Below are 19489 nucleotides of genomic sequence, written 5' to 3' on the forward strand. Positions count from 1 at the left end.
AGTTCAGACAAATCAGTGATGTCTTCGTGCAGAGATTAATCGGCTTGTTCATCCTGAACTAGGACTGGACATTTTGTAATGCAAGGCTATAAACAGTCTGGCAAACTTTGTGTTATTTACCACTACTGTCTGTAATCAGGATAGTGGGCAATGGAAATTGAACACTGATTAGACTGGATGGCTTATGTGGTTTTTATGTGTCCATTACCTAATGGCAATGTGGGCAGGAGGTTCCACAAACACCAGTAAGAGGTCCTGTCCAAGTGACCAAGTGCCTGCTATTGGAGGTTGGAGCTCTGAACAGACAACTGTTTACACCCACTGGAGTCCTGTAATGTTAATCTTCAAGCTGTACTTGATAACTTTGTGAACCCCCATTGCACGTAATTGGATTCTTTGAATGAAACATGAATATTGATGAAAAAGATATACATTGACTGTTGGGATTTCCCATTTTTTGTGTGATGGCAGAAATGGTGATGATTTGTTGGTGATTTCAGTCAGTTGTAGATATGACATGTTTAAAGTCAATGTCAGAGTCTTTTTGCAGTCGTTGGTAAGTGACCAGTCCTAAGCATGTGCTAAGTGCATACCTGTATCAATGTCAAGATTTGATAACCCACATAAGTAAGTTATCTTCCTGTCATTTGCTAGTCCTGCTATCCTATACACTCATATCCTCTATTGTATGATTTTGCTGTACATAAGCTTCTTATGTTTGATTAGGTCTGGTTAGATATGGTACAGAAGGGTTCACAACTTAATGCTTGTCTGGTGAGGTATATTACAAGCACGGAGAGAGAAAGCTTGCCATTGAGAGCTTTCATTCTGAAGCTTTCCTTTAGGACTGGTATACTTGCAGGATCACATTCATTCTGAATATTACTCAAGCTATGTGTTACTATTATTATTCCTCTCTCTGTGTGTGGTCCAGAGTAGACCAGTAATACTGGAAGGGAGTGCAGGTGTAAAATGACATACAGTAGCAGACAAATTGATGACATCCAACTCGTAATATGATAGTTGGTCTGCATGTCAGTTACAGATATAAGTATCTTGTTAAAATACTATTTCTGTCTCTTGACACACGTCCTACCTTTTTTATATTTGGATCATTCTTGTTTTTATGTTTAACACCACACTCAGCAGTATTCCAGCTATATGACAGTGGTCTGTAAATAATTGAGTCTGGACCAGACAATCAAGTGATTGACGTCATGAGCTTCAATCGGCAATTATTATACATCAACCAAGTCACTGAGTCTGACCACTCGATACTGTTATTCACCTCTTTTGACAAGCATGGGTCTATCCTGGATCTTCATGGGCTTTTGATCTTTGAAATGCACAATGATGTCTTCTGCTATAAGGAAACATAATTTGGGCAGTTATACTAACAGCTGTGTAAATTGTAAGAAAACTGCTTTGCGTAAATATTCCTTCTATCCTACTGATGAGTGAAAAGAACAAGAATTGAACATAATAATTCTTTCATGGGGTCTGTAGTAGGTGCCAATGAAAGTTAGGCTCTTTTTGATGAAGTACATGTAATGTGTTGAGGGATAAAGCATCTTTGCACAAGGTGTCATTATGTGCTGTGTGGCCAGTGTTGCATGTCTACCAGCTATTGTAAAATACTGTGAGGGTGTTACTTGGAATTCCCAACACCTAGTCCTGCATTGTTACCTGAGAAACAGACCTTCATAGACCATATTTCGTTTCGTTTTCTGTATATCTAACACTGTTTCTTTTGTCAATGGGGGGCACGGGTGTGCAGAGTTGTGTCCCCTGGACAAGCCAGAAACGTATAATTGTGGGTTCGAATCCCGGTTCACCCCAATTATGTTTCTAGGTTTGTCAGCACCATACCCGTGCTCTTGGGTTTCACCGAAGTGGTAAACGTCTGAGACCTGCATCACTTCGGGCTTTCCTCCCACATTAAGCTGACATGCCGTGATATAACTGTAATACTGTTAAAAAGCGGCGATAAACCCAACTCACTCAATCTTTTGTCAATGTTCACTTTGCAGCTGTCCTGTGACTGCTGTCAAGTTACAAGAAACAATTATGTGTAGATATGTAATCTTTTAAGGAATAGCTTATGCCATGGAATGGTATTATTTGATGATGGTCAAGGATCTCATCTAAAGCAGCAGCAGTCTGAGTTTGAATGTATTGATTTCTGTTGGGGCTTACCAGTAGGACTAGATGTCTAGTTAATGGTTCCATTAATTGCCTGCTATCAGCTTGACTTGATTCCACAAATCCCTGATATTGTCAACACATTGCATCTTCATTGCAGCACACCTAGAAATTGATTGGTAATAACTCAGTAAATTGTTTCTCATAACATAAAACACTGAGAATTGATTGGCAAAAAGTTCACTGGGAACACATGCATTGGTTTACTAGTGTAGATTTGTTTTCCATTATCAAATATTTTGTTGTTGAGCTTTGTTCCCAGATGTGGTAGTTACATTTTGATGGGGGCTTAGGTGGGTATGACATCTGTTCAGTTAGAAGCAAGTATTTATCCCCCGCCGCGCGAAAGCGCGAAGCGGGGGATATAGTATTCACGACCGTCCGTACGTCCCACCTGTTTGTTGCCGCGATATCTCAAGAACTAAACACTGGATTGTCTTCATATTTGGAACTATGGTGTATATACAGACTCCGCAGACACCAGTCGGTTTTGGTGACCTTGATCCCATTTTCAAGGTCACAGCAGACAAATCTGCTTTTAGAGTTGGAAAACGGTGTTGCCGCGATATCTCAAGAACTAAACACTGGATTGTCTTCATATTTGGAACTATGGTGTATATACAGACTCCGCAGACACCAGTCGGTTTTGGTGACCTTGATCCAATTTTCAAGGTCACAGCAGACAAATCTGCTTTTAGAGTTGGAAAACGGTGTTGCCGCGATATCTCAAGAACTAAACACTGGATTGTCTTCATATTTGGAACTATGGTGTATATACAGACTCCGCAGACACCAGTCGGTTTTGGTGACCTTGATCCCATTTTAAAGGTCACAGCAGGCAAATCTGCTTTTGGAGTTGGAAAACGGTGTTGCCGCGATATCTCAAGAACTAAACACTGGATTGTCTTCATATTTGGAACTATGGTGTATATACAGACACCGCAGACACCAGTCGGTTTTGGTGACCTTGACCCCATTGTCAAGGTCACAGCAGGCAAATCTGCTTTTGGAGTTAGAAAACGGTGTTGCCGCGATATCTCAAGAACTAATCGCTGGATTGTCTTCATATTTGGAACTATAGTGTATATACAGACTCCGCAGACACCAGTCGGTTTTGGTGACCTTGATCCAATTTTCAAGGTCACAGCAGACAAATCTGCTTTTAGAGTTGGAAAACGGTGTTGCCGCGATATCTCAAGAACTAAACACTGGATTGTCTTCATATTTGGAACTATGGTGTATATACAGACTCCGCAGACACCAGTCGGTTTTGGTGACCTTGATCCCATTTTAAAGGTCACAGCAGGCAAATCTGCTTTTGGAGTAGGAAAACGGTGTTGCCGCGATATCTCAAGAACTAAACACTGAATTGTCTTCATATTTGGAACTATGGTGTATATACAGACACCGCAGACACCAGTCGGTTTTGGTGACCTTGACCCCATTGTCAAGGTCACAGCAGGCAAATCTGCTTTTGGAGTTAGAAAACGGTGTTGCCGCGATATCTCAAGAACTAATCGCTGGATTGTCTTCATATTTGGAACTATAGTGTATATACAGACACCGCATACACCTGTCAGATTTGGTGACCTATCCCCATTTTCAAGGTCACAGCAGGCAAATCTGTTTTTTGAGTTGGAAAACGGTGTTGCCACAATATCTCAAGAACTAATCGCTGGATTGTCTTCATATTTGGTACTATGGTGTACAGGCGGGGGATATTTCGTCACTCTGTGACAAATACTTGTCTTTCTTGTGTTATGTCTTGTCCTTGTACACTTTGAGAGATGATTTTGTGTGACTGGTAAACTGTGTGTTCATGAAGGGATGACATGATGGATGCAAGGTTTCCTGCTCTCTTCATAAGCCACAGCTTCCTGATTGAGGTAGAACTATCTAAATCGTGTAACTAATGTGTTGTGTAATAGGTGAACAATCTAAACAGCACCAGAACATGAAAGAAAAACAACAGAAAATTGAAATGATTGACAATTTAACCAACATTTTGAAGTTCGTTTAAGATGAAGATCGCTTTCATTATATTGAGGTCTTCATAAAAATGTTTAACAGTCTGGTTGAAATATGTGGCACAGATGGGTGAGCTGAAGTTTGGACTTTGTGTTAACCCATCATCATTTGTTTTCTCGAAGATATGTGTTATCACACATAGTCATTTCACTTTCCTGCTATAGGTTTTCTTTCCTTGTTGCTCATCAAGTTAATGACAACTGAACAAGATTGATTCAATTGCATATAGAGGCTTACAGCAGCAAGAAAAATCAATGGCTTCTCAAACAAAATGAAATCCCTGGACAAATGATTTTAGCATATGCAAGTTTTTTAGTGGCTGTTTCAGGTAGCGAATTGGTTTGCAAGGGAAAGCATGACTTGTCAAGTGATTGCATTGTAAAAGATGTGAAATAATAGTTAACCAGCACTTTGAGGTTTGGTTTGATTAATTTCATTTTGTTAGTGATGAAGAGTTTGGACAGGATTGATGGTACTGCTGCTGCTGCATGTGCATTGAAATGTAGTTGCTGAGGTTCACTTAGGATGTGTTATGATGCTGTACTCCTTTTGGTCAGTTTGCACTGTATATTTCAGTAGTAACACACTGATTTATCTGGATTACTGACTGATGATCAGTATTTCTCCTTGGGACTGTGATAAAAGAGGCAAAACGTTTAGACTATAGTGGATGCAAAATGACTGAATGATCAAACTGAGAAACGATCAAAGAAATAACAATAAATCATTCACTGTAGGTCAGTTGCAATCTGCTGCAAGAAACTAACCTGTGCTCAGATGAAATATGAAAAGTATTTGAAACATCCTTGTTTGAAGTTTGAAACCATGTTTCTGTCTCACTGGAACTGGTTGGCACACTTGATCTTCAGTGAGGAGTTAGTCATGGTTTTATCTCCACCCATTTGTTCCATGTTCATATTCCATGATATTTTGCTCTTTTTCTTTGTGAAACTTGAGATGGAAAATCATGGCAAACCCTACACCACAGTAAGGTCTATGCATAAGTGGAGTCTTTGATAAATTTAGTCTTGATGTTATGAATTATTCATTTTTAATGGCAGCAGAAAATATGAATTCCTTTGCTTCAAATGTGGTAGAGTTCATTACAATGAGTGGGCAGTATTAAGAATTCTGATGTAAATTATTTACATTCATGCATGGAGAAGAGAGTAATGTTTTGTACCCCATCTGCCTGCTAGGGGGAGGTGGTGTAAATCTGTCAGTGTGTCACGATGTACATAGGAGACATTCATCACATATGTATGATACCAGTATACCTTTCACAGACCAGAGGATTTGCAAGGCATGTAACATGGGCTATGTGGAGGTCGAATATCGTTTTTGGTTAATTTGTAATGCATATGTAACAGCAGTATATTCCTGAGATGTTTCATGTCCATCCCACATTATCAAATTTCAAACCGAGAAAAATCTATAATTTGAAATACAGCCATGTTTGTACATCACGCAATGAATCACCGTTTGGTCACACTGTCTTCTGTCAACCAACAATTGTTCCATGGGGCATAGGCCCAAACAAGTACTGAATAAAGAATTAGACTACAATTCCATACCCTAAATGAATCAGTATATCAATTTCTTCCTATGACATGGTGTGCATAGAAAGTATTGCATTCTGTACTGTATGCATAGACATTGAGAATTGATATCTTAAAAAATATCCACTGTGAATCCCAGGGATGCAAATAAGTATGAATGTTGTCTCATTGAGACTAATTCAATTGTAGCATGCACATCAGATTGAACTGATATTTTATTCTGATAAGAAATACAATCAAAGTTCGGTGAGTTGCATCTGATTATTTTCACTCAGTCAATAAGTTGTGATTCAGACAAGGAAATCTCCATCTATGATAAGCATAAGGTATCACAAGTACATGTACCTGTTATTGTATGTGTTGTTGATACAGTGATCACCTGGGGACCCCCCATTTTCATGCCAATGACACCCCTACCAAAGGTAAATCCCTGTAAACTGTAAGACAACTGAACAATGAGTCCTCTGTTTCAAATGAATTTCAGGTGAGAAAGCAATTCTGATATAAGCTAACACTGCATGTGTAAGGTGGACATAGAATCTTCACCCAGAAGCTTTTTAATTTTGTATCCTCCCTATGGAAAACACTGGTGCTGAAAGGCATCCATGTGTTACTTCTGATAGGGTGTCAGACAGACATATGTTACCTGAAGGCACTAATTAACAATAATGGCCATTTAATGCCTGTGTCACAGCACCATGACACAGACAGCTACTCTGTCATTTTCTACTTTGAAGTAACTTGTCCTCATGACCTCTGTGTTACTACTGTTTCTTCAGGGTGTTGTGTGACACTATTGGTGCATGGTATTGATTCTAGACAGGTGACTGTATATTAAAGGGTGCACTTTCATGCTCATGCATATCTCCCATTTACTTCCACAGTTCACAGATTTATTGCAGTTATTAACATGGATCCAATGATGGTACTGAAATAGTATAGTGTTTTTAAATCCAAGATGTTATTAGTTTTACCCTCAGGCAATCTCATTGAAATCAGAACTTAGTGCTCGCTATTGCTTAAAAAAGATCTATGGACATGTCCCAGTATGGGTCATGTGAGAACCACCCTTCGTAAATGTTGACCTACCAATGAATTGACAGGAAGTAGACATTGGCCAATCTGAAAGCAGCTTTCTCGAGCTTTTTGCTGTACTAGTTTCAAAATGGTGACTTCCATTCCAGACTGCGCTTTGAATTATGGTTTATGTTATCAAATCAAAATTTGAAAACTGAACAAAAGAAAATTCTGTAATGTCTAATGGATGGTCGATATTGTATGGCAGTACTTCCAAGAGGCAATTGAAAGTCTCTTCCAAATGTTGGAAACATTCGTTTCTTTCTAAATTCCCTGTGTAACCTTTTTGGGGGTTGCATGATTACAAAATACATTGATACTTTCATTCTCAATCTCGTAGGCAACGCTCTGATTGGTCATTCTGGCATGACCTGTAATTGGATGTGCTTAGATATTTGTGTGACAGTAGCGAGCACTAAGATCTGATTTTAATCAGATTTATCTCCAGGAATAAGTTTCTGAATACAAATAGACCTTGAAAAGAAAGTTTGTTATTCATAATTTACAGGATATTTTCTACAGATCTGAAACTGTAAACTCTGTATTTCATCTGAAAAGAACAAGTATCCTGAAAGATAGGTTTGTCAAAACAATTCTTCTGTTTGCAATGAAAATATTTTGCAATGGACATTTTAGGTTTTGCTCATTCCTAAGTGATTGAACCTAGTCTTCAAGATGTTAACATGCACGAAACCTGTCCACTGAGATGAACACATCAGTTGTGTTTAGATCGTGACATGAAAGCCAAGTGCTGCAAAAAATGCAATAATATCATTTGGGAGAATTCCCAAGTTGTCTTGGAATTGAGGGTTTCACTAATGAAGGATATTTCTTTAGCTGTGAGAGGTTATTAAATTACAGCTAGTTACCTTGATAGAAGAAGTAATCCTGCCTTTGCTGTTCCAGTAGTGACTGAACATCACAGGCTGCCACTGTCGCTGTCAGATGCTTATATAACCATGTTGACAGATTTTTATTAATAAGAAACTTTCTAAATAATTGATGTGATTCTGATTAACTGACCTGACCTCATGTAGTAGTTGAGGCAGTGACCCTATCAGTTTCTCCCTTTTTAGTTGTTCTCCAGCATAGATGCTCGGATACTGAAACAGATAGGAGAAAAAGCCTGCCAACCTACACTGTTTAAGAAATAAAGGAGAGTGTAAATCATGAGGGGCGCAGTTGGGAGAAAAAATCAAGAGGGGCACAGTTGGGTATTTCCCCATATTCTCACAATCCTCACATTGATTACTTGTACTTTTTCTCCCAATACCGATTGTCATATCTCTCTCGCTTTTGGATGCGATCATTTGGCCAGCTACATCTCTGGGGAACAACTCTCTAGACACTCCCCTCTCAAAAATAACGTTGTCATATATATGACATCAAGTTGCAAGCAAAATAGTGTCCAAGTAGCTTGATGCAGTCTTTCTAGGTGTGGTAGCAGGAGTCCCAACTTACACGAGATAGGTTGACAAGGTCATCTACCATTGTAATTAACAGGTGTTTTCCTATGGTCTCTGCATGTTTCTGTCTGCATTTACATAATTTTGTCATTTTATGTTAGTGGATGTCACAGTCATCATATTTTAGAAGTAAGCTACTGCATTGAAGGGTAGATAACTCTGATTATGATAATATGAATAGATTATATAGCTATAATTATAAAGAGATAGGTATGATACTAGTCCATTTTGAGCACAGGTGGGTATTTCCTGCATATTCTTACGTTGATTACCTGCACCTTTTTTCCCAATACCCATTGTCATATCTCTCATGCTTTTGGATGCGATCATTTGGCCATCATGTTTATCTGTGTTGCCCAGCTTCATCTATGGGGAACAACTCTCTAGACACTCCCCTCTAAAAAATAACCTTGTCCAATATACGATGTCATCAAGTTGTGAGCTCATGTTTGAATCTCCAGAAATGAGGTCATGATAGAACGATGTTTTATCGTGAAATAAACTACACTTCGTTCTGCATTGTTCTTTGCAATCTATCGCATAGCAATGTTATATTTTGAAGTAATGTGTAATCAGAACCACCACATTATATTGTAAGCACTTGTACTTTGAAAATGGATTACACGGTTATCACGTTTGTTAACTGTGATAGTCAAAAGGTATGAAGCTAAAGAATGATTGATTATAATTTTTCTTTTTCAGGTTATGCTTAATATATGAGTTTACAATAACATAGCAATATGTTTATACTATTTTAATGCTGAAATAAGTATCTTATAAATATTTACCTTCCAAGATGTAGATGCTGCAAATCAAACATGAACTTCTGTTCAAATTGAAATAAAGAAGATTGTCATGGTGACTTTAGTTTTGCAATAGTATGAATTTTCTAATTTGACTGCAGTTTCATGTTTAGTTATTTATTGATCTGACTCTCATATCTGCTTCTTATGTTAATAGTTATTTGAAATGTTAAAGTTTGTTACAAGTACATTGATTGAATCACTGACGTCATTTGATTTGACTGATCACCAGCATTTAATAGTATCACAAACCATTAATGATGAATTGATTAACATTTGAAACTGAAACTGAGTGATTGGTTATTTTTCAATTTAATATGAGTTCATTTGAAAGTCATTATTTGAGATAATGAGCACACACACACACAAACACACACACACACACACACACACACACACACACACACACACACACACACACACACACACACACACACACACACACACACACACACACACACACACAGGGAATACTCTAACACACACTTGGCCCCACAAAATGCAACATGGCTTTTCACCCCCTGTATCCAAGGATAAGTAGAGGAGCTATACCACAGTCCTATGGTACATCCATCCCTGCAGCTCTTGTCTGCTGTTGTTGGTACTTGCACACAGGCTATGTGGGAAAATGTCCAGCATGAGCTCATATCAAGCAATGATGATCGATTGTCACGCTCAATCTCTTTAATTTAGAGGGAAATGGGAAGAGTCAGCGAAACATGGCTTAAATAGGGATCACAGGAATTGTTCTTGATTGAGACTCTGTTTGACTTGCAAGAGAAGGCCGATCAAATACTTGCTTTGAAGGTTCTTGTCAAAGCCAAAAACTATTGGACTGATTTTCTCACTTTTGAGTGTTGTAATATAATTGAAAAAGACTACAAAGGCATTTCCCAAAGGTGCTTGATCTCCAACAGTCACTTCAGCATGTCACATTATTTTGTAGTCAACCTTTGCTGTCTCAGAGGGTATTTTTGTGTTAATTTGTATTATCATTTTCAAGAAGTGATAATATGCGCTATATATAATCCCAGCTCAACATCTCACAGAAGATGCTCTAGTTGTCAAGTTATGGATCACCAGTGTATTTGATGGTATGTAGGAATAACAAAACCCTACTCATGTATTTTCATCACTGATGGATTACATAGGTTGTGATGAAATCAATCTTTCCATCAGTTTGATATTTCAAAAACCATTTATTTGCCAGTGTCTGACAAGATCTCATGGGCTCTGAGCTATTACGTGACTGCATGCGTCTCCTGTGTACACCAGTGTTGGGGTAATTTCTCACACTAACCTTCTGGTTTGTCTGGCCCAGGTCAGATCACTATATAGAATGGGGGCTGTAACATAGACATCTGCATCCTGAGACACCTTTAACCCTCTTGCTCATATTTCATTGAAAATCTGTAGGATGACAAACAGAATTGTGTTGTTTAAGCCCCCTGTTGTGAAGGTGGTGCAACCAGGCAGTGATGACAGGCTGTAGTGTTGTACGGAATGTGAGATCCATGTTTGAAATGCAGTATCTTGCCTAACGGTGCACTCTTTCACCTAACTGAAATGTTTACTCAGTCATCTGGCGGAATGACAGCACTCTATATGACTTCAACGAAGACAGGAGGAAGTGCCTTTACTTTGTTGTATTGTCCCTGCAAAAGTAAATTCACATTTGATTTAAAAACATATATAATTCTACTGTGCTTACCATTACAAAATATGGAGATGGAATGATGAATTTTGTTTTCCCTCAGTTCCCCTCAGCAATGCCAAGATAAATGTGTATCTTTACCTCATCTATCCATGAGAGTTGGAAATAAAAAAAATAGAAAATTCAGAAACCATATTCAGTGGCCTATCTGGATGTGTGCATAGAAATTCAAAATCATCGCAACCTTTGTCTCAAGCTGTATGATGAGGGATGATTTGGGTTTTGTAATAATGAATTTCCCTTTCATATCTAGCAAAGTTTCTGACATCTACATTTCCCTTTTCTGACGTCTACATTTCCCTTCATATCAAGCAATGTAGCATCGGCTCCAGTTTCTGACGTCTACATTTCCCTTCATATCAAGCAATGTAGCATCGGCTCCAGTTTCTGACATCTACATTTCCCCTTCATATCAAGTAATGTAGCATCGGCCCAGTTTCTGACATCTACATTTCCCTTTTCTGACATCTACATTTCCCTTCATATCAAGCAATGTAGCATCGGCTCCAGTTTCTGATGTCTACATTTCCCTTCATATCAAGCAATGTAGCATCGGCTCCAGTTTCTGACATCTACATTTCCCTTCATATCAAGCAATGTAGCATCGGCTCCAGTTTCTGATGTCTACATTTCCCTTCATATCAAGCAATGTAGCATCGGCTCCAGTTTCTGACATCTACATTTCCCTTTTCTGACATCTACATTTCCCTTCATATCAAGCAATGTAGCATCGGCTCCAGTTTCTGATGTCTACATTTCCCTTCATATCAAGCAATGTAGCATCGGCTCCAGTTTCTGACATCTACATTTCCCTTCATATCAAGCAATGTAGCATCGGCTCCAGTTTCTGATGTCTACATTTCCCTTCATATCAAGCAATGTAGCATCGGCTCCAGTTTCTGACATCTACAATTCCCCTTCATATCCCTATACAATGACTCTTTTATGGAGTTTTCACACCTTACTCACTGTGTGGCAAGCTCAGTGGCATAGTTGATAATGTGGCATTGTACCCCAATGCTGTGGATCATTTCTCATAATAACAATCACTGGTTTGTTAGGTCAAGAATCATTTGTTCACCGTCAATACTGAGTGTGATGATAGGCTACAATAAAACAAACCCTTGCCTTTTGAATGAAAATTGGGTTTCATCACTATTTTGCCTGTTTCATCCTATGGAATCTGTTTCTGCAGATATTTGGTTCTAATCATTCTCTGGCGTTGATGTTGTTAGCTGTGACAGTTGTGTTGGATCTATTATGTGCTGTTGAAAGTCACTGTAATGGATTAAAATGTTACTGAGACTAATTTTGCCCAGTATGATATGGATAGTTAATGTGTATCTATGTGTTGCCAATTGATCCAAGGGAACTGAATGGGTCATTGGGGGACTAGTTTCATTTAGATTCTTGGGTATTAATGCTTCATGGAGCATTTATAGCGGATCTTGTGGAGAATTACAGTTTTGCAAATTGTATCAATTGACATGGACTGGGTAGAAGTCCATTAATTTTCTTCTGCTGACTCAATAAGGAAGTTAGTGTGAGGATATAACTCTCTGATGAAATCTTTCACTGCCTTGGTGCAGAAATACATTGACATTTTTTTACCAATTTTATGAATTGATTTCCTGAAAGCTGACTGGAAATTTCTTTAAACCACTTCAAACTACAGGCCTGGGAAATCAATAATTTGAAACGAAATCTTTACTTTAAGTTTTGTATTGAGAAATTAATTTCCATGTTTCCCAACATAATGAGAGATGACTCTCTGTAAATGAAGCCCTCTGGCGATAATGATGGTTTAATCTTCATGTCAGCCTCTTTAATTGAATGTGTTAGTCTAGACAGATAATTCACTATGTACAGCCATCTCACTCAAGAGTTTATATTTGACTTCTTGATCTCAATCATTGTGAAAGTGATAGCTCTTCTATGTGAAATATAATTTGACATTATTTGCTTTGTTACCATAACAGCCTATAGTGCAATTAGATTGCCTTGAACATAATTATGTGAGGGTTGTACTTTAATGATTTAATTAAACTGGTACTGTAAATATGTTATCCTGCATTCTTGCTAACTAGATCCTTGTTCTAAGACTATTTCTGACTTAGTATATTTGTTCCATCTCAATAATGATTATGTATGTATGTATTTTGCAGAGAGGTGGAGCCAGGAGTTAGCGGAATGTCCTCAGGCTCTGACAGTTCCAGTGATGGGAGTGACAGCAGTTCATCCTCGGAGGGGGAGACATCATCTTCTGAAGGGGAAGAGGAAGAGGAAGGAAAGAAGATGGAACAGGTGGAAGTGACGAGAGAGGAAGAGCAAACAGCCACACCAAAAGAGGTGACACAATACTTCTCTTGAGACATTCATGGCATTTCAAACACTATGGATAAACAAGAATTTAGATATTCATTGCATACTTTCGAATATTTTTGCACATGTGTCAAGCTATTCATGTCTCTTCTATTTGCTCCACCTGAATTATCATCTAATGCAAGATACATCCCAATTCAGTTCTTCTGAATACATGTATCTATCATTTTTGCATTGAAGAGATGTTACATGAGAACAAATGCCATAGAAGCAAACCTCAAGGACTCCCTTAGTTTCAAACGCTGATCATCATGTTAATAATGATGCTTCAAGGTCTTTTAGTGAACTGAGCCTCCAAACAGAACAGCAGAAACTGTTTGGCAATGTCCAGGAAGTTCTGCTAATGGATGTTACCTTTGTGGATGCAGTACAAAATTTCTAGGTGCTAATCAGCATATGCAATAAAAAAAATCCAATTCAATCAAATATTTGACATAAGGCTTTTATTTTTAACTCTGATTTTGTGATACTGTGATTTGTTGTTGAACATTTGTATGGAATGGTTGGTTATCATTATTTTATTTTACTGTTGTAGACACCTTCTTGGGGCTTAGGCAGCTTTTTAAGACAACTAAAGCAGTCGTCTCCTGAAGCTCCAATTCCTAAGAAGTCATCTGAGAAACAGAAAGAGATTGATGAAACCAATGATGAAATGCTTGATGAAATTTTGCACACCGCAATCACTTCACAGACACCTCTGAAAGACATTGGTCATGCATCCACGTTGCCCTTCCCCACAGACCATCTGGATCCAGACTTCAGTTCTGAGCGTCATCAGAATGGTGCAGATTCTGGTTGTGATTTGCCAGGTAACAATGACAGGACTAACACCAGTCTGGGGAGCCTTGGTTCTCCTGACACTGCCAGTACATGTAGCAGCACCAGCTCAAAACCTTCCAGTGGAAAACCTGAAAAGAAAGGGCGAGGTAGGCCCAGTCTTAGTTCCATGTCTGATAGTTTGCATAGGACGTCTAAATCTGAGGGTTCTGATTTATCCAGTTCTCTCAGTAAAAGCAATAGTGGTGCAAGCAAATCTAGAAATACACCCAAGAAAGACTCAAAGAGAGACAAACCTAAATCAGCTCATGATGAAAAGAAACGAAGGAAAACTGATTTCAAATCTAAACCAACAATATCTGACAGTGATGATTCTGAGATAGATGTTGTCACTGTTACTCCAGGCAAAGTTCCTGCAACAATGGCCAATTCTATTGTTGATGAAGATAAAGACAAAAGTTGCAACAACTTATTTTCCTCCCCTAAGGCGAGTAAAACATCTCCTGTTAAAGTTCCTGTTTCTCAAGAAAAGGAGGAAAAAGACAATAAAAGTGTATCCAAAGTTAAAGAAGTTAAACATAAACCATCAAGTCATCGTAAGAAAGAACGTGATAAGGACAAAGATAAAAATGATAATAATAATGAACGTAACCGAAAGAAGGAGCACAAAAATGTGTCTTCATCACCACCAGTGTCCGATTCCAAAGTGGACGTGCATAGTGAGAAACATGTTGATGCCATCATTGAGACCACAAATGAGTTCAAACCCCCATGTTTACTTTCCCCCTTTGCATCCCCAACCAAGACCCCCATTGCCCCATTGCTGTCCCCCTTACCAATCCCACCCCAACCTTCTTGCCCCCAGTTGACTTTCTCCAATGGAAAGCCGGCCATTATGGTGGAGATTAACCTTTCTTTATTGGATCATATTCCTTCCAGTGCTAATTCACTAAGTGCTTCAGCTCCATCTTTACTCAAATTGGAAAACAAAAGTTCAGATTTTTCAGAAACCGATAAGAAAAGTTCTAATGTTGGAGCCAAATACGCTGATTTATCTCATAAAAATGCTGATATTAATCCAAAGAGTGCTGATGTGACACCAAAAAGTGCTGACAATTCGCAAAAGGGAGTTGATATTTCTGAAAAATGTGCAAAAAGTACCGAAAAGAGTACAGCAAGGAGTGTGGAAAAAAGTACAAAAATTGTGGCGAAAAGTGCATATAGTGTGGATAAAAGTGCAAATAGTGTTGAAAGGAGTGCAAATAATATAGATAAGAATGCAAATGCATCATCACCGGGATATAAAGAAGAGGATATGTGTGATGGCACTAAGGATAATGATTCCCAGGTGACACTGGATAAGATATCACGGTCCCACAAACGGAAAGGTGACAGTGAGCGACAGGAGAGTACTGGTAGCAAAAGACACAAATCCACTTCCAAATCCAGCAAGAAGTCCTCATCAGAAGACCTTCAGTAAGTACTGTTGTCAGATGAAGTTATTGATGATTTTGTTTGGGATTTGGTATGGATTAAATCATGAACAGAATGCACATATTATCATCAGGATTTGCAATCATTTCTATTGCTAATAATTGGAACATTGTTTAGAGCTGTAGGGGTTTTAAATATATAGCAAGGAAGTCTTAATTACTCTTTTTATTTGAGAAATAAATGACTCGTGGTCCTTGTTTGTCTTACAATAAAATACTGCAGGGAGAATAAACCATGAGGGGCGAATGGTTTATTCTCCATGCAGTGTTTTATTGTACGATAAACAATGACCAGGAGTCGTTTACTCCTTATATTGGATCTCAACATTATGTACAGCCTGTTTATGGATGATTATAAAATGTGCAGGCTTTAAAATATTTACCCGTATTTAAATAATGATGACTCCCTCAATAGAATCCGACCTGGGCAATGTCGGACAATTCCATTTTATGCACAGGTGGGTATTTTCCGCATTTTCCCACAAGCCTCACGGTGATTACCTGTACTTTTTCTCCCAATACCGATTGTCATATCTCTCACACTTTGGGAAGCGATTGTTCGGCAATCTCGTTGATCTGCGTTGACCAGCTACATCTCTGGGGAACAACTCTCTAGACACTCCCCTCTCAAAAATAACGTTGTCATATATATGACATCAAGTTGCAAGCAAAATAGTGTCCAAGTAGCTTGATGCAGTCTTTCTAGGTGTGGTAGCAGGAGTCCCAACTTACACGAGATAGGTTGACAAGGTCATCTACCATTGTAATTAACAGGTGTTTTCCTATGGTCTCTGCATGTTTCTGTCTGCATTTACATAATTTTGTCATTTTATGTTAGTGGATGTCACAGTCATCATATTTTAGAAGTAAGCTACTGCATTGAAGGGTAGATAACTCTGATTATGATAATATAAATAGACTACATAGGTATAATTATAAACAGACAGATATGTGTTCATATCACATTCTTCATATATATTTGTTATATTTTTGTGTGTGTTTTGTGTATCCCATGTATGTGTTGACAGTATGTGAAAGAATGAATATATGTGGAGGAACAATGTCTGAAGAGAGAGAATAGGTCTGGTCACGATCTCAAATGAGTTCGAAAATTGGTGTTGTACATTCATTTTTTTTTAGAGTTATGGTACTTGCTCCAGTTTTTTAACTTAGTGCAGTGTGTGAAATGGGGACAACTTTTCTCAGAAACTACTGAAGTTACATAAATGAAGGTTTACATTCTTATCTAAGAGATACTTGTCAAGACAGAGTTCGAAAATTGGTCTTGTAAATTATTTGTATGCAGAGTTACGGCCCTTGATCCATGTTATTTCCCTTTGTGCATAGTGTTTGCAAATGGGTCAAGTTTTCTCAGAAACAATGAAAGTAGGTTATGTAAAAGGTACTTATCAAGACTGAGTTATTTTTTCTTGAGAAGGGACCTTTTAGTGTATTAATTTCACATTTCGTCAATTTTTTCGGTTCACTCACAATTGTTAGACATCCCATTTGTCAGACGACCCAATCAGACAGACCAGTCAAGTGTGACCAGTGTAACTGCCTCGTCTTACCTTCTAATTGATGAGATATGCTCCCAACTGTGGGCAACTTGTTAAGTGATGCAGATTAACCAAATTAACCAGATATGACTTGATCATTAAAAATGCATAATAAATATATCCTGTAAATTCCTAAAAATGTGTGTTTTCTGGTCTGTTCCACTCAATGAAAGGTAAACAGGTAGCTATTGCTTGACTTACCAACCTTTACTAATCCTGGTATAAGCTGTCTGACATCTGGGACGTCTGACAGGTTACAAATTTTTCTGATGACGTAAAGCAGCCCAAGTGGCTATCTCTTTTTAAGGCTTTATAGGACTTTTTTTTAATAGTTTAGATTCACTACTATATGAACAAACAAAATTCTGAGATAGTGATAATGTTGTTTTCTTGTTTGTCTTCTTTACAGAAAGTATGCTTTGTTTCAGGACAGTAGTCATAGTCAAAAGTCAAAATTAGTTTATTTGTGTGTAGACCTTTGGCCCATATACAAGAAATGCAATGTGAAACACATTACATGGATTTTACAACATCATGTCTTTTTTTGTATGCATTATATACATAATATTGTAGATGTTTTAATAACTCAACCTGAGTTGTACACAACAAACTTTTGAATTTATGTAAAGTTGGAAATTTCAAATACAAATACTTTACGCAGTTCTATATAATGTTTACTGATCAATACGAAATGATATTCACCTTCAACAGACATTGCAAACAGGAAACATGTAAACATGATTCAATAGATTGCCATCTACCCTCGTTCTGTCGGAAAGGTAAAACATTACATCTTAATTTAATAAAAACTCTGCGTATTACGGTATATGTTTGCTATTGTAAATGCTCAAATATCTTTCAGGTTGAAACAATGTTTGATATTCTTTATACATCACATATCGGGTACTACTGTTGAGTGTTGACATCCAGTTTTGACGAAATAGTCAAACAGCCTTGATGTTAAATTGGCAGGATATATTATGCTCTTTTAAAATATAACTACCATTTTATGCTGCACCGTAACATGTAGTGACAAGGACAGGCCCAAATGGTAATATGCAAACATTACTTCCATTGAGCCGATCTCTTGAATCATTCTAAAGCTGTCTGCATTGCCTAGCATGTCAGTTTAGCTCATTTTGTGGGGCACTGATGATTTTACCAGAATGATGAACGTCTTTTGGTAATTTGTTATGAGTCCAGGGTTTGCATAGATTTGAAAAGTTGTGAGGTTACGCCTCAATCAGAATGTTGAGATTGTGTAACAAAGCTTTTTGTGTAAAGTGCTTAAAGTTCATGATGACCAAACTTTCATTTGTGAGCCAAGTAAATAGTAGTGGAAAAGGTACTAGGTTTTCCCCTTTACAGATGCATGGACTGAATTTGGAAGGTTTAAACATTACCAGCATTACCAGATTCTTTAATAATATAAGTAATCCAGAACTAGGCTGGCATGGATTCCTTTTACTTTGAAATGTATTTGAGTTTTTGTCTCCCATGGGAACTCCTGTAATAACAACATAGAAAACCTTTGAAAACATTTCAACACTTCCATCAAGAGTCATATCAAGTATTGTTTCCTTTGAGGTACTATTTGAAAAAGGATCCCCATGGTAAGGAGACTTCAACATCTGATAAAATCCCATGGGTGATAGTTTTGGAAAGTTTATTTATTCAGTCATCATTTCAGTCTCTCTTGCTTTAGTCACTAAGTCCTGTTTCACAGAGAATGTGTAGCAGAATTGAGTTTGTTGTCTTTTTAGTGAGCTGATAAACAAAGCTTTCATGTATGTTATCTTTTGTTCGTAGTGTTGTCATTCATTGATTAAAATGCATAGAGTGATCTGATGCAGAAGTGTTCACCAGTCACGAATATTTATGATTTAGATCATGTGTGTAAGTATATGTTGGGACTTCTCTTTGAATAATAGCTATTAATCATAGGGTTTTTGTCCAAGCCCAGAACAATGTTTTTTTTCAGAAAGAACTCTTACATATCACTCAAAACAACATGTGAGTCATAATTATTTGGGGGCAGAACATGCAGATTTGTGCCCTTAGCCTTCTCAGGATCCACTGAATGTTGGTTTGAATCCTACATTTACCTTTAGCCTACGGAATCTTTTGCACACTTCTTACCCCCACCTGCTGGATATGTTTTAACATATGGCACTGGCAGCTTTATAAACGTTATGAATGAACCAATATTTTGCACATTTATTCCTGATAGAAAAATAGTGAGTATGGTTTTACGCCGCTTTTAGCAATATTTCCAGCAATATCACAGCGGGTGACACTAGAAATTTGGAAAGTTTCTTGAACTTGCAGGAATTACTTCATTGAATGTGGATTTTTCCCTCAAACAAAACACTGTTTAGATTTGTTGGACAGTCCAGCTTTAGAAATTGGCACTAGTCCTGTAGTCCTTA

At 37.8% G+C, this 19489-nt stretch overlaps 1 protein-coding gene across 2 annotated transcripts in view; it reads left to right on the forward strand.

The window, feature by feature from the left end:
- Positions 1-19489, forward strand: part of LOC124139821 (AF4/FMR2 family member 4-like) — a 151352-nt gene that overhangs the window by 103279 nt on the left and 28584 nt on the right. For both annotated transcript variants that reach the window (XM_046507173.2, XM_046507174.2), the window contains exons 10-11: positions 13015-13198; positions 13767-15484. In XM_046507173.2, coding sequence (XP_046363129.2) covers positions 13015-13198; positions 13767-15484 — 1902 coding nt within the window. The remainder of the gene's footprint in view (positions 1-13014; positions 13199-13766; positions 15485-19489) is intronic.

This window comes from Haliotis rufescens, unplaced genomic scaffold, assembly GCF_023055435.1.
Source record: "Haliotis rufescens isolate VD_foot unplaced genomic scaffold, xgHalRufe1.0.p SCAF_7, whole genome shotgun sequence".
Taxonomy (NCBI): Eukaryota; Metazoa; Mollusca; class Gastropoda; order Lepetellida; family Haliotidae; genus Haliotis; species Haliotis rufescens.